A 16,790-nucleotide genomic window follows, 5' to 3' on the forward strand; every position below is an offset into this window, starting at 1 on the left:
AGGGGGGTTTCTGGGCAATCTTGTATTAAACATAGTAGAGCATAGTGCACCATCACTGACTGGAGCAGAATACAGTGCACCCTCAGTGAGTGTAGTAGAGCAGGGGACACCCTCAGTGAGTGTAGGAGAGCAGGGGGCACCCTCAGTGAGTGTAGGAGAGCAGGGGGCACCCTCAGTGAGTGTAGCAGAGCATAGTGCGCCATCACTGACTGGAGCAGAAAACAGAGCATCCTCATTGAGTGTAGTAGAGCAGGGGACACCTTTCAGTGACTGTAGATTAAGCAGAGCAGAATGAACCCTTATAGTGCTGCAGAGCAGAGTGCAACTTCCAGTGAGTGTAGCAGGAAAGAGCACCCTCGGTGAGTGTAGTGGCGTATATAAGAATGCAGTCTAAGCGAGTGCTGGAGAACAATGTGCACCCTCAGTGAGTGGAGCAGAGCAGCAGAGTGCACCCTCAGAGTAGCAGTCTGGCTGCAGAGCACATTCCTGTTGGCCGCACCACTGCCGTCTCCCTACGCACATTCCTCCCGGGAAGAATAAAGTGGCAGTGGCGGCAGAAAAGAGTCCGCGGCCTCCTCACCCTCCGCCCGGAGATCCGTCCGCGCAGCCGCCACTCAGAGTCCGGTGCTGCAGCTGGGATGAGGCGAGCGTGGGGGCCCCTGCACCCCGGGGCCCGACCATAGAGCGGCGGCATGGAGCAGTACGAGGAGGACGTGGCCCTGGCGCTGTATGACGGCCTGTGCTTGGGGGAGAGCCGGGGGACCCGGAGGGTGAATGGCCAGTACCTGCCCCACTGCCCCTCCGACACCGGCCAGCTGAGGGACGGGGGTATCTGCCGCTCGGAGGTGGCCCTACCCTGCTACTCCGGCCTGCCCGACAGGAACAAGAGGTACTCGGCAGAGTTCTATAGAGGCAGCTACGACGGGGTCCCCCTGGCGGCCAAGCAGGGAGCAGGGGGTAAGATGGGCAGTGCCAGCATGGTGGGGCATTGTGCCAGCAGCAGCAGTAATACCCTCTCCATGGACAGGTTCTCCAGCCCCAGATCCAGCCTGGTGGTGCCAGGGCAGGGGGAGAAGTACCCCAGCTTGGGGCAGTATGAGGGGTCAGCGCTGAGCCCCAGGTCCAGCTATGCCAGCACTGCCAGTGACACCAGCAAGCACTCCAGCCCCCGCGCCAGCCTCACCAGCAGTAACCGCACCAGTGGTATCAGCATGGGCTACGACCAGAGGCACATCAGCCCTAGGTCCAGCACCGCCAGCCCCAGGTCCAGTTACTCCGACTCACGTTACGTACCGACTGGGAACCCAGATCTAGATGGGATGGTGGGCCATGGGAGCTTGGTGAGCCCCAGGTCAAGTATGTGCCTACAGGACGGGAGAGCTGCCACCCTGGGGAGCTGCAACCCTTCTGTGGTCAGCCCAAGGTCCAGCATTTCCAGCCACAGTTCCCGCAGTTCCAGAAGCTCCAGGGGGTCCATGGGGGCATACACTGATCTCCCAGTACCCTCCCCCAGGTCATCCATGCTGGGGCCCAGTGTACAGGAAGAGACCCTTATGCAGGATCCTGGAGAGACTTGTCACTACAAAGTCCTCACCCAGTCTCCACCGAGACAGGAGCAGCAGCCGCCGCCACCCCCGAATCTGGAGTCCAACTCGGGGGCATCCTACAGCTTCAGCTCTGCTAAGGGCTCAGCCACTGTGCACCGGTTTAAGGTACCTTACCAGGTCACCCCGTCCAAGGAGAGCGGACCCAGCCAGGCAGAGAAGAGGTTGGAGGCTCTAACCCTAGAGTTGGAGAAGGAGTTGGAGATGCACATGAAGAAGGAATACTTTGGTGAGTTGCCTTCCTTACCTGTATGTTTTAGTTGGAGAGCTTTGTATGATCTATATAATCGTTCGCAAAGTAAGGGTGGAATAATATATGTAAGCAATGTACACCCTGTTTCTACATGACTGTGAGGTGGTCTTATGCTTTTGGAATCATGTATGGTGCTTACATGAAAGGTGGCGTCTATCATGTAACTGGATTGATTTCGCTTCTTTACCATGCTGGCGCACTATTCATGTAATGCTAATAATAATCTGTGCTCTGTTAACCCTGGTCCAGATTTGGCACATCAAACCTCTAACCGTACTATTCTGCTTTCCACATCCAGGGTACCCTTCATGCTGAGTAGCCCCTTCCAGCTTTGTAAGGGTTAACTTTTGGAGTAGTGAGCAGACAATAGGGGCTCTGTTCTACAACCTGGATTTCTACCATGTACTGTATGTCTCCTGATTTAACCGTAGGTGTGCCAGGCTACCATTGGCAAGAAAGAGGCTCTGGTAGAATTTTGCAGGTGATGCTGACCTCTGAAGTGGGGACAGAATGGGTAGGTGACAATGATGGTACCTTATGATTACTTTGGGTTGGTAACCCATGATCCGGGTGTGATCAATGCTCATGCCCATTTGAGGAAGCATACGGGAAAGTTATTGGACCCCTCTAGTTTCCAGAGTGTGTTGTCGTTATGGCGATAAGGTAAATTCACTCGGAATTTGGGACTTGCTTTTCTTTTGGTTGTGAGATGTCTGAACCTGGTACTTACTGTAGCTTCATGTTGTGCAGATTAGAGTGTTAGCTCTGATGAGCAAGGATGGGTCTTCTGCACTACACTTGGCAGGTTGTGATCCTGTCCGCTAGGTCAGAAGATATTGTAAAATTTATGATTATTGTTCAAAAAGTTTTATATTTGGCCCAAAAAGTAATCTCCTAACCTACATTTTCTTCCAGCATTCACAGTATTTTACATACACGCAGATGCATAGTTTACATGTTACCTGCCTACATACGGATGTACTGTATAACGTACATGCTGCACTACCTACATGTATGTATTTGTTACCCACACATGATGCCTAGCGGAGAATTCAATTAATTTGTAAGTTGCGATAATGAATGGGCGCCCAATGTGGCAAATCAGTAGTTTTGGGTGCACTTTAATTATTGTGCCTTCAGCTCCCAACTGTAACTCCCAAAAATAATGGTCACGAACAGAAAGTGGTGTTTGAATGCCGAAACTGTGACTTTTCGCACATTTCCACTCACCACCTCTTGGGAGGGGTTTATCAACGGAAATATGTGGTGCTGCGGCTTCACACCCATGTGATTGAATCGCTCCGTCGGCGCATTAAACATGCGTAGTTTACATGTTACCTGTATACATCATGTATTACCTACATACGTACGATTCACTGTGTACATGTAATCTGCATTAACACAACATCTGCTGTACAGTCTACATATTACTTACATACAATGCATAGTGTACATGTTACCTGTATACAACTTGCAAACATATGATGCTTAGTATACCGATGGTTTAACTGTTACTTCCTCACAGCACTGAGATCATGGGTTTGATTCCTACTACATACCTTTTGTGGAGTTTGTATGTTCTCCCCATGCTTGTGGTTTCCTCCCACAATCCAAACCTCTGCTGATAGGTAATTGGGTCCTAACAGAAAAATAACCCTAGCGTGTACATGTGTTTAGTACAGACTGTACGGGCCAAGTGGTTCTTATCTGCCATCAAATTCTAAGTTTCTGTACGTGTTGCCGGCAGCCCAGTCCGGACCCAACACCCCACGGAGGCAGCCATATTGTGGGCCGGGCCAAGTTTCTTGAGTACGCATCGCAGCCAATCCGTTCACCAAGAACCAGTGACATCACTGAGGCACAAGGAAGGCAGAGCCTAGTCCATAACCTGAATATTGGTGCAATGTATAGTGTGTGTAGGTGGCTGGTGCACTTGGCAGTACAGATGGATCTCGGTGTAGCCTCTATTCTAAATGCTGCTGGAACCATGTCTATGTCTCTTATGCAATTAGTAGAAGGGGAAGAATCCACCTGTAGCACATCGCACCTTACATCGTCACTAACTGCATGCGGCTGATGGGTGAGTTTCCATTTCATGTCCCACACATGTATCCTGGTTACATTCCGGTATAATATGTAATGGACAACATCTGTCATGTAGTTACATAGTAAGGTGCAGACTAAGGGTATTGTTACATGAGCCGCATAATGCAGAGTTCTCAGCTACAGTAATACGCTGTGTATGACTAGTATCTAGAACACGTATTGTAATAAGCAGAGATTTAATGCTGCCTTGTGTGACATTATCATAAGTCAGTCTATGATGAAGTCTTTCCCTAATTACTCACTATTGTGCAGACTTTAGCCTGTGTTTGGGTAACGGAACGTCTAGGTACCAGACTGCTGCAGACCTGAGCTTCTGTTGGTCCATACGTGTGCCAGCATATTCTGTCTTGTAAACATGAGGCCCGCAGCCAATGAAAATGTGTCGTTTCCTCCCGCTATGCCAAGCATCTAACAGCAGCTTCACTGGCTTGTCATTGAGTTGTCTCTACTGTGTGTATGATGTGATATACTTATTTGTTAATGTCTGGGTTTTGACAGTCACTGCCATTGAAACAAAGCATAGGAGTAACGGTGACTTCTGCTTCCACCATGCAAAAGTCTCTTGTGGCTGAGACAAAGGCTAAGGTGGGCAGGTGACCAAATGTGTACAGTACAAACCTTTATTGCCCCATTGTGCGGTATTTTGCCAACTGTGTGCTGTAGGAAGCATAGTGTGTGGCTAAGTATACCAGACTACGCACTTAGGCCTGATTCTGATTCACTTTCAAAAGCAAATTCTCTCTTTAATGGACAAAACCATGTGCGCTAACGAGAGAGTTAGATTTGGGTGGGGTTTGTACTTCAAACTGATATCTATATTGCAGTGTACAAATAAAGCAGCCAGTATTTACCCTACACAGAAACAAAATAACACCCAAATTTAAATCTCTGCACATGTTACATCTGCCCCACCTGCAGTGCACATGGCTTTGTCCATTAGAGAGAGAACTTGCTTTTGCGAGTGAATCAGAATCAGGCCCTTAGTACAAACCTGGACCTCCTGTTATACAGGATGCCTTTTTTCCTGCCTATTGCATTGGCTGTATCATGTTGTTGGCTTCCACCCACAGTATGGCTGCTCCCCTGTGTGCATAGTCCTGCACTGCCTTGTTATCTGGTCATTCCCCTACACCCCCGGAAGAGTGGCACACCCTTCCACCTTCTGCCCACTTACTAGTGAAGTGGGCAGAATGCAGAGATAAATACAGAGGGGGCGCAGCATAATTATGCATACCACATTTTTCCCACATGAGGGCGGGTCCTAAGGGTGCAGTTAGCCCGAGCTCCATTCCCATTGTCACCCACCTGCCTCACCTCTCCGAGCATCTCCTGGAGAGGACATCTGGGGGATTACTGTTCCGCCATCTGACCCTATCGCTGTATGTACGTTGGGGGAAGCTGCCCAATCTGGCATTTGTTAGAAAATGTGCAGAGGCCCAGTCACCAGGCTGATCAGAGGTAGAATGACCCATCCTGTCAGGTGTGGAACTACAAGCCCCAGCAAACTGTTTTAGCAGGAGCCTTTATGTGCTGCTTGTGAGACCTTTGTAGGCGGCTGCAGCTCTTCTGGTATGGGTCATTGGGTCGACATGGTTGGAAGGTTGACAATGGATATGTCGACATGGGTTTTTCCGCTTTTTCTTTTGTCCCGAATTTTGACATGGACACCATATCGGTGTACCGCGTTCCCTCGCTACGCTTGGCACACTATTCTCCCTCCACGCCCTAGTGGATGGTAGGGCATGAAATACAGCCCGTCGGCTCAAAAAAGAAAAAACCCATCTTGACCTTCAGTGGTCGACCCAATGACAGTATACCTCTGAAAAATTGTCCAGTCAAACCATTAATAATAGATTAGTATAAGACTGGCACTAACATACCCAGCAACAAATCCACTATGGCCCTCCAGCTGTTGTGAAACTACACATCCCAGCATGCCTTGCCACAGTTTTGATATTGGGGATTGCTGAAACTATGGTAAGGCATGCTGGGATGTCTAGTTAACAACAGCTGTAGGGCCACAGTATTGTCATGCCTGCCCTCAACCCTTCCACACATTCACCTTTCCTCATCCAGCTGCAGGTAGTTTCCAGAGGTGCCACCGCAGTCTATGTCCAAGAACTGCTGGTTGCTGCTTAGGTTCCGTTGTAAGATGTTTGAGAATGGGGAATACTATATGGGAATGTAGAAGAGCTGCATTGGTCTTGCTAGGTAAATTGATGTGAGACCATTTCATTCGCTGGGTCTGTGCGGATCGCTCCGTGCTGTACAGAATGTTTAATAACAAGCCACGTAGAACGCTGCAGCCAGGCCTAATCTCCGGGCTTGAGAAGGTTTTTCTTTCGCTCAGACCTGGTGGAGGTTTTTTTTTTTTTTTTTCTGAAAATTCCTTTCAGTCACTGAGCTGTTTGAGGTCATAGGATGAGATCTGTCTACAATGGGGAATTCAAGGCGCACTCAGCACAAAGAGCACGTTCAGCCGGGCTGGGGGCAAACACAATGGCTCCACATTCCCGGTTCCATGGAAGCCTCAGTGAGTGCATTCCAGCCGGCTGTGCCCGCCGCATTAACCCCTCCACGGCTACAGGTCATGCCTGTCCAGGAATCCGTGCCGCCCAGGATTTCTCAGATTCCTGCACTTGTTTTTCTTCCCAAGAGAAAACATAGACACGTATGTGCTAATGTCACACATGTGGCTTCTGTCTGGAAATACAGGGCTGATTTCATGTTTGATCTGCCTCTCTGGTGTTATTGCCTTGCGTGTCCTAGTTTACTCTGAAAATGATTTTCGGTTGCTCGGTGGATGCTGCCATATTTCAGTACGCTGTAGGGTTGTGCTGTCTGATTTCTGGGACAGAGATCTTGTCTTGGTTGTGGAACCAGTGCTTATAGATCTGTTAATGTACGAATTCCATATAATGAAATATATAGAGGACGTCACATTTTGCAGCTGTTGGCATTATTATTATATTATTTTTAGGATTTCCCAATGGCCCTCATGATGTTACTGAGCACATGGGGGAAGTTGTGGGCTACCCGTGTGTGTGTGAGAGGGGGGGGGGTGTATCCGATGTCCTCTCTGGAGACGTACTCATCACTGAGCAGTAATGGGACCCCGCTGGATTTAGTGTAGAATGTCACCCTCTTGCCTTTTGTCTGCAGGGCCTATTCTACAATGAAGGACTGAGTTTACCTATTGTCCTCTCAATTGAGGCTTCTTTCTTCTCACAAACACCTGTGGCATTGACACAAGAGCGAGGAATTCCTAGTATCGTCCTGAGCGGCTGGGATCACCACTCCCCATTATTCCTTAGAGGACGTGACAATGATGGGGGCTGGGGAATAGGAATGATGAGCAGAGGGATAGCTGCCACCTTTACTGTTACTGGAATCTTAGCCCTGAGTGTGGTGTTGCCCTGCATGCGTACTTCGTGGCCACGGCTATGATTTATGGGATGCCCCCCAGGATTCAAGTTGTTGGGGTGTAGGTTTCTTGGATAGCTTATCCCACTGTTGTCACCTCATTGACATATGAGGCTCAGAATACCTCATGCCTCCAATTATGTCATTTATATACCAGTCAATTAATAAACCACCTCCTTGTGGAAAATGATCGCCTGGTCGACCGTCATTAGAAGACATATAAAAAGTCGAACTGCAATAGGTTGACATGAAAAATGTCGATACGCTTTTTTCATGATTTTTTTTTTTTTTTTTTTTCTCTTAACCAATTTGTTCATACTTGACCATCCCAGTGGGCATAGGGGGAGAATATAACAGTATGCTGAGCACAGTATATGGTGTCCATGTTAACTTAAGTCGACATAGACAGTAAAAATCATGAAAGACGAGTGTTGACCTTTTTCATGTGTCGACCTAATGACTTGACCAATGACACGCATTGAAGGGCGTAGAGGAAAGCCTGGAAAGAGCCACTCGCGGCCTTAAGTGAAGCCTTTTATGGATTACAGGGTTCCTTCATGATCATGCCTTAAGTGGACGATACCTTCATTGTATATATGACATTGCCCTGCTTTAGGCTCACTGCCCGCCGTAACTACAGGTCAGTGACTATGTGCCGAAAAAGAGGGTTCTGTGATAAAACCGGTTTCTCTCATTCACAGAGAATGCAACGGAGGACCCAACTCATTCCGTATGCCATCGGGGAAATGATGGCCGCCCACATGAGCCCACAGCACAGTTCCTCTATCCGCAGCATTCAGCTCCCTACTGTAATTATGTGGCCTGGCCTTCGTTAAAATAAAATATTAGTTGGCAGCGTGTGTGACCACTGGGCGTGCGCGGATCTGCGTGTCTTGGCTGCGGAGCCCACTGTCTGTAATTCACGAGCCACAAAGCTTTATTTATCCTGCAGAAAGCCATCATTATGCCTGACATCTGGAGTCACAGGACTGAAATTAGCTGCTTCTCCTCAGAATAAACAGAGACACAGCGAGCCTTGTATCGTGCCGGTACACGTCCAAATTGCTGCCCTCTCTTTGAAGTTGACTTTCCACTCACACTTTTGAAATGTTTCCTCTCAGAGTTGCTGATTTTTGCCGACACACTCTGCGTGTGACTGGCGTGGGCCCTACGGCAGTGTCTGTGGGGTCTCCGCTGTTCATTGCCTGAGTCACTTATCGGGGGTCATTGTGTAGGGCCACACCTGAGAGTGCTGAATGCGTGGAGGTGTCTATCCCGAGGGCACCGGTGATCTGGTGTATGATATAAGGATTGTGCAGGGTCACATTTCCTCTAGGGGGGGTGGGGGGGGGGGGGGGGGGTGATGACGACACACCATTGTCTGCATGTCCTCTGGTAGTGTCCTTCCTGTATGTGCTAGGTGCCAGCAGTAGTGTGTTCTCACATGGGGTAATCCATATCCCAGGTGTGTGCATGTGTATTTTGTGATTTGTAAACTGTGTGTACTCTTAAATGTATGTTATATGTAGTGTACACTATAACGCATGTGTTATGTATTGCGTGTATTACATATTATATGCTGGCACATTCTCTCCCCCCCCCCCCCTACTGTCAGTTATAAGGATACAAGTAGACCTAGAACCATGTAAAGCACGGGTGCCGGATGACTGCCCGACAGTCGGGATTCTGACGGTCAGTACTCCGACATCGGAATCTCAACTGTTTAAATGCCCGACAGTCGGGATCCCGATAGACGGTGGCTATTCTACCTTGTGGGGGTCCACGACCCCCATAGAGAGAGAATAGAACCTGTGGCGAGCGCAGCAAGTCACCGAGCACACTAGGGGCTTCTTTGCACTCGCCCCCTGTTGGGATACTGACCGCCGGGATCCCGATTGTCAGACCGCTATACCACACCCATAAAGCACAATGCTGCAGGCTTTTATACAGTTTGTGTAATGCTGGTGCATACATCCATAATATATAGGGATTACTATGTCTTATAATATACGTTCTGATTTTGGACAAAGAAAAGCATAGAGGTTGATGAGCGTTGTAGAACATGTCTTCATTCTCCTGCCGAGATCGGCACAGAAATTATATCTGAGTTTTAAATGCCTTGTGTTGCCCGTGTGGCCATCTCATATGTTTCTGTATGCACTGGTTAGAACACGGCATATCATATGAACATCTACTCTATTCTACTGAGCGTTCTCTGAGATACACCGTGGGGTGTCTCTCCTCTGTGTTAGTATTCTTCTGTGATTGGCTATTAAATTATCAATTCCCCCCCCCTTTTTTTTTTTAATACATATTGATATATTAAGTTATCTCCCAATGTCTAGTCCTTTCCTGCATTGTCTCTATATCTCGCAACCTTTCTTTGTCTCTTCTGGAGCATAAATCTTCATCTCGCCTCCAAACTTCCCGTGTGAGGCACAAGTTATATCCACGCTGAATCCCGTATTGATCCCCAATGCCACATTGGTAGAGGCGGACGGAAGATTACCCATCACACAGTCTCTGAGTTTTGCTTACCTATGCTCCTCCCTTATCTACCCCTGTATGCTGCCATCATTACTACATGTGTCCCAGCAGTGATGCCAGGCTGCACTCTGTGTTCTTGTTTTTCGCTTTTTATTGAGTTTTTTTTTTTTACTTTTTAAAGTGGATCCCTACAGTTGATGAGTCACCATGGTTACATGTTCCTCCTACTGCTTACTGCCCTACATTTCCCATCCTCCAATCACGATTACATCTGTCCGCAGCAGTTGGATATGAAGTGCTTACCACAGTACTTATAATGGTGATGGATGTATTTTTATTTATAGTTTCTTATCTAGCGCAGCAAATTCTGTTGCCCTTTACAATAAGAAACCGTGAAAAAACTAACTGGATAGTAACAAACCAACAGAGGTAGGAGGGCCCTGCTCGCAAGCTTACAATCTACACCTCTAGGTGCTTTCGCTTGTACATATTTCACGGTGTAATCACCAATAGTTATACTGACTCTCTCCACTTTTTCCTTTTCTGCTTTTTTTGTAATAAATACATACATACATACATACATACATACATACATACATACATACATACATACTGAGTGTGTTTTCAATTCAGAGGTGCAGTATCCAGAGTGCCCCACCCCAGGATCCTCCACTTTCCCACAGAAGGGTCAATGATCCCTGAATTCTCCAGAAAGAATTCAGAAAATGGGGAGGATGGGAGAGAGTGAATGGTGGCTGTAGGAAAGTTACATTGCTGTTAGACTGATACATAGGATATTCTGCTTCTATAAGTTGTAGCTTTGTCTGCCAATCTCAGTGCTGAGATACAGACCAGTGTGTGCTAGAAGCGGCACTTCCAGCAGGAAAGAGGGACCGCACTGGATTTGAAACATGCAGCTACTGCTGATGGTCCATATGAAACAAACCCAGATTATCCACAGCACTCAATAAATGAGGCAGCACAGGTACTGAATGCAGGTTCACCTGTGCTCAGTCCAGAAAGGGATCAGTGATCCTTTTACTGGATTTCCTGAGCAGTAGTCGCAGGATTGCCTGGCTCAACCTCTTTGGGTGTAGCATGGTCCCATTGTTACACCCTGCTTCCCCCCCAGACCAGGTCTGAGAGTGTCCTAGCGGACTACAGATGCGTCGTCTGTAACATGGCTGCACGGTTTATATAGTAAAACTTCTGGAGTTTGGTCACCTCTGTAGCGATTGCTGTAAGTTTCTTAGCAGCAGTATAAAGGGCTGAAACAGGAAGCTGCAACGCTTAGCGATCGTCTCCGGAAGCGCTGCGGAGGAACAGAAAGCAACTGTTTGCTTTGTAAATTCTGGTTCCTGCCAAGTAACAATACACATTCCAGAGTATGCAGCCAGCCTGATTACCAATAGGCCATTCATTTTCCCCAGTGCGTTCCGTATTAACCTCCTGTCTGCCGCATATCTGACAAGGTGACGTTCCAGACCCAGTTACTAACACAATGGCGCAATAAGACTTTAGCCTATCTGGCTACAGTGCAGTTGCGTTTTGCCATGCGGAGGGTTGCGTCTATGGATTTTGAACCTCCCTAGAGTCTATTCGTTTCAGTGGAGAGGCGCAATAGCTGTACTTACATCAGAGGAGTAGGAATCGGACTTTGCACCTAGTCATACGACGTTTGTCACCGCGAGGGTGAGTGGTCCCTGGTGATGCTCAAAATTAACATTTCTGTCAGGAGTGTGCTGTTCCAGAAGGTACCAGGCACGTCACACACACTGACACCTACCAGGACTTGCGTCAGGGCACTATTGATTTGCAGTTAATGGCTGCTATAAAAGCAAGGGTATGGATAGGGAGAGTCCGGTCACACAAATACGTACAACTCTGTATATGGGAGAATGTCCGTGTTTTCTTCCATCCGACTTGTGTTCGATCGGCACTGGCTCTTTAATGGGGCAAACCAACATTCACACTTATTGCTTACTAATAAATGGGCAGGTACAGTGTCCACTGGCCTCCACGTATGGAACCATACTGCCAGAGGCGCGGGACCGGTGTCGAAAGAGGGATGCTCACGCAGGACTTGTTTAGGCAAATATGGCCCACGCACACCAACAAGTAATGCCGTGTACGCCTGTAAGGAGGTGTGTATTGTGCCCTTCCTATAGGGCAGGTGCGTGTACACAAACATGGTGGTGACATGTCACAGGTGTTGCTAGATCTCCTCACCGAGAGGCACGGTAAGTTCGAGATTTCCATAGAAAACCACAAACGGACAGATCACCATAATTGCGATAACCACGGTATCGAGTCAATGGGTCGGCAGTATCTAGGTCGACAGGAAATAGATAGATGCATGAAAAATGTTGATATATGCCAAATTTCGGCATGCTAATGGTTGACATTCATTTTTCATGTGTTGTGTTATTTTTTTTTTTACCAACTTGTTCTAGCTTCATAATCCAAGTGGGCGTACATAGACACCAAAACCCCGTAAAACTCGTGTCAATCTTTTTCCTTTGCCGTCGTACTGCCTGTCGATCATTTAGTGGTCGACCTAGACACCATAATAATCCACACCCAATAACTGCAAATGATTTCCGTGGTTACTGTCTCATTGTGGCAGCAGGGAGTGGTCTGCACACAGACGGGCTCCGCCTCTGCTGGGGTGATACTGTACTCACCCTCCAGAATGGGTTGACTCTCTTGCATTGGTTCCTATTATCACCTCTTGCTGTCAGGACCAGTAACAATAGAACCGTCTCTGTTCGGGGTAATAATCACTGTGCTTTGCTGCATCTCTATCCTGCATTTCCCGATGAGCCTGGACTGTAATGTGTCTGGGATAAGGAGTGTTCCGTGCGTGGGAAGAGATCCAGGAAAAGCTCTAACACAAACATGTGTCCCCCCTGTAATAATAAGGCAGATCTGAGCCCCGTCTGCCCGGCGTGCCTGATGCCGAAGTGTTCAGTGTCCTACACATAAATGGCCGGCTCCTGGTACACGTCTCTGTGTTCCCCTAATCTCTCCCTTTCTTCCCAGCCCAACGGATCCCGAGCCCCTATCGCAACTTTCCCACGTTGCAACTTTGATGTGTGGAGATAACGTCGGCGCTGTGCCAGTAAGCATAACAGACTGGGCCAGATGGTCTCATCACTTGTGCACATTCACTGGGTCCCTGGGGCAGGGTAGGGAGAAAAGTAAATAATTGATACCGTATATACAGGCTGCTTTATATAATGGTTAGGGATCTTTGTGAGAAGTCCAAGCTTAGGCTGTGTACACACGGTGAGATATGACATTTAGATTTTGACTATATAGTCAAATTCACATACAGATCGTATGCAGATGGCACAGGTTTTTTTACCTTGCGATCCCGATGCGCGCTCCCACGACAGCACAAATGGAAACCCAGATAGACAAACAGTGCAGCAATGACTATACAGTGCAAATCTAATGCAGAGTGTATGGGGGGTATTCAATGCTGCAGCGAGCGGCCGGCGAGGGGGTTAAACAGCGAGGATTGCAGAAAACCAGCGATCCTCGCCGTTTAACCCCTGCGCCGGCCGCTCGCTCTATTCAACCTTCTGGGGAAATCCTCGCCGTCACAGGACGGCGAGAATTCCCCAAAACAGCGAGACCCGCGGCTACTGCAGAAAACTCGATTTTTAGCCGCGAGTCTCGCTGCTTCTGGAGCCGCATACGCCAATTCTCCCTCGCTCAAAAAACGGAGCGAGGGGGAATTGGCGTATGCGGAGGGTGTGTTGAATGCTGTCAGGGTGAGTGGTGACAGCGAGCAGGAAGCCCTGCTCACTGTCACCACTCGCAAACAGCATTGAATACCTGCCTATGAATTGTATGTAAATAGTACAGTTAGCAAAGATTGCATAGCACTCCAATCTTAAGTCGAAGAGCAAAGGAATCTCACTGTGTGTACACCCCATTATGAAAGAAGTTGAACCACAAATAGTGAAAATTGAGTATAATATATACAGAATTGATTTCTTATTCACGGTGCCTGATGCTTTCTCCAAACCATAATGCACATATGCAATCCAGGCTACAGAATAGAGATGGTCATATTGAGGCCTAAGGTCTATTATCTAGGGACTGGTGCCACCACTGAGAGATGAGGCACTTTGGGCTGTGCCTCAGTGAGGGGACTAGATCCTAATGAATTAATAGGCTGACTTCTCAGGAACAGTGCTTTCAAGATAGGGGGCAGATTTACTAAAATTATGGTGAGCTTTAAAAAGAGACTTTCATTTTTCAAAACGGTCATTTTGCAAACAGCCTACAACCTGTCAGGAGCTGATTGGCTGGATGTTTATAGGGACCTACACATGTGGCGATGTTGCAGAGCATTGCTATATCGCTCAGCATACAGCGCTGTGTCAGTGATTGTGTGCTGAGCGATCTGTCAGGGCTAGTGTTCTCCGGTGAGAACACTGGTGATCTGACTAGCTTTATCATGTATGCATGATGTATATTGCCCGGAGATAGCGTCGTACAGGGCCGCGCATCCCTATGGCCCCTACACACAGAGGTGTAGGGTAATTTTTCTAAGCGATCTAGTCAAAATGTCAGATCGCTTAGAAAATGAAACAATCGCTGCGTGTGTAGGCCCCATATCACTCTATCGCCCTCGCATTTATCTCTTTTAAGCTTAATGGATCTGCCCCACTGATGTGTGCACGGACGGCTCAGCCCGCCTCAGTAACAGGGTTCTAGTTGCGCTCAGCCGTTGGCCGCAGCTCCGCGTACATCTGGGCTGTCTCTGCAATGCTCCTGTACTGCACGCTGCAGAGTAGTTTTAATTACTGCACAGTTTGCCGTTTTCATTCTAGTCTATGGCATGGAGCGGGGATGTGTCAAATGAACGTGTCTTTAGAAGGTTGTTATGACCCGTTTTGTTTACTGAGCAATTAATTAAAGGGCAGTTAAACCACAGGCGCGATCGCTTAGGTCTCATCTCCTAGTTTAAGTGTTTCTCTGTAACGGTTATGTAGCTGCCGGTTTGTAATGTCTGTCAGGACATGTCTCAGCAGAACGGGAAGTCGCTGGTGTTTTCATGTTACTGCCGTCCGTGCGCCATATTATGGATTATAACTATTTACATGTCAGTAGTGCCAGGTCACATGGGTGCTCCAGTACACCGAATGGGCAGTATAGCGCTAACACAATGAACATTGTTGTTCAGTGACGTCACTGGGACCCTTTCTGCACACGCAGTTGCTGATGGGATTGTCAGATTTGACTGCATGTTCAGACGATGGGGAAATTGTAAACCACCTGTGTCATCACGCATAGTTATTGATATAGTGGGTACGCGCTGAATGAAAATCACACACTGTGTGCTCACATAAGTCTATTAGTGGGCCGGCTCCAGGTGCAGAACACGTGACCGCACTGCCCCCGGCTCTCCGGCCCCAAGAGCAGCCATTTTCACTGTTGGTGCACTTAAGCATGCTCCAGCTGCAGCAGATGTAAACACACAGCCCCCTGCTCTCCTGCCCTGATGCTGCACATGCGCCTGAGAATTGTGTGCACTGTGCATATAATGTATAATGTGAGTGCAGATTACGGAGCACGTGCAGTACGCAGCATATCGACTCCGATATTTAGCATAGTATCAGCACAGACTCTAAAGAGGAAATATTTTGGTAATTCTATATTGGGATTCTAGAAGAGGGTCAGGGAGGAGGGGGGTGAAGGTGACCAATGAATGTGCTGCACTGCTGTAGACTTGGTATACAGATCTATCTTATCTACGCTATGGTTATTCTGGTTCACTCGCAAAGGCAAATTCACTCTCAGATGGACAAAACCATGTGCACTACAGGTGGGGCTGATGAAACATGTGCAGAGAGATAGTTACCAGAATAACCCCCAAGATATGCACTTTCCATACATTGGATCTCTGGACTTGTTCTGTTATGGAGGTGATGCCACATTTCCAATGTAGCCGTTCCTATGAATGCACATGATTGGTGTCCTATTGAGGAGTCTCTGATCCCTGGGGGGCGTGTTCTTGGATCTCTGGGGCCTAGGCTATATTCCCATTAGGGAACAATCCATGTGGAGTTTAATTCCTGCATTACAAAAATATCAGCTGGTAGGCAGTCTACAGCAGGCATGTCCAAACTATGGCCCTCCAGATGTTGTGAAACTACAAGTCCCATCATGCCTTGCCACAGTTTGTTATAAGGGAATGCTAAAACGATTATACTGGGATGTGTAGTTTCACAGCAGCTGGAGGGCCCCAGTTTGGACATGCCTGGTCTACAGTCTCTAGGTGGACCACTAATTGTCGACAGTAGGTCGTAAGTAGCTTTTTCTTACTTAGAGTGTCCATGATGACGTACGATTAAATAGACACCAAAAAATTATGAAAAACATGTTGATCTTTTGACTGTCAGCCTTGCCTATGTTGATCATAAGCTTGCGTCGACATTTTGACAGTGTCTAAACTTTTTTTTGTTGTATCGACCTAGTCACTGTCGCCCATTAGCTGTCGACCTATCATCGATAACTTAACCATTTCCTTGTATTTGCATAGTATTGACCCTAGTGGGTGGAGGTGTGCAGGGAACACTTACTGTACACTCTGCTGATGGAGCTGCTGAAATCCATGATGGCGATCATGAGCTAAACACTATGCAGCCACCATATAAATAGGGGATCATCAAGGAAAGGTACAGAGTCTGGCTAATCCTCCACCGTCTTCTGCCCTTCCTCTAATACCAGCAGGGACCATGTCCCCACAAAGGGTTAATGCTTGGTTTGTGAAAATATTTTCCCAAACACTCTCACCCCCATCGCCAGTCACCTCCCCGGCCGCCCACATTTTTCCATAATCACATTCCAAGACAAGAAAATACACAACTAAACATTGCGGTTCTGGATCCTTCACAAGC

The 16,790-nt window shown here is 47.8% G+C and overlaps 1 protein-coding gene across 1 annotated transcript in view; it reads left to right on the forward strand.

The window, feature by feature from the left end:
- Nucleotides 1-274: 274 nt before the first annotated feature.
- The window catches only part of WTIP (WT1 interacting protein), a 45,420-nt gene continuing 28,904 nt past the window's right edge, over nucleotides 275-16,790 (forward strand). The window contains exon 1 of the mRNA XM_083164648.1: nucleotides 275-1,833. Within this exon, the coding sequence (XP_083020774.1) occupies nucleotides 693-1,833 (1,141 nt within the window). The 5' untranslated portion in view covers nucleotides 275-692. The remainder of the gene's footprint in view (nucleotides 1,834-16,790) is intronic.

The sequence above is a fragment of the Crinia signifera genome, chromosome 11 (assembly GCF_055691185.1).
Source record: "Crinia signifera chromosome 11, ASM5569118v1, whole genome shotgun sequence".
NCBI lineage: Eukaryota > Metazoa > Chordata > Amphibia > Anura > Myobatrachidae > Crinia > Crinia signifera.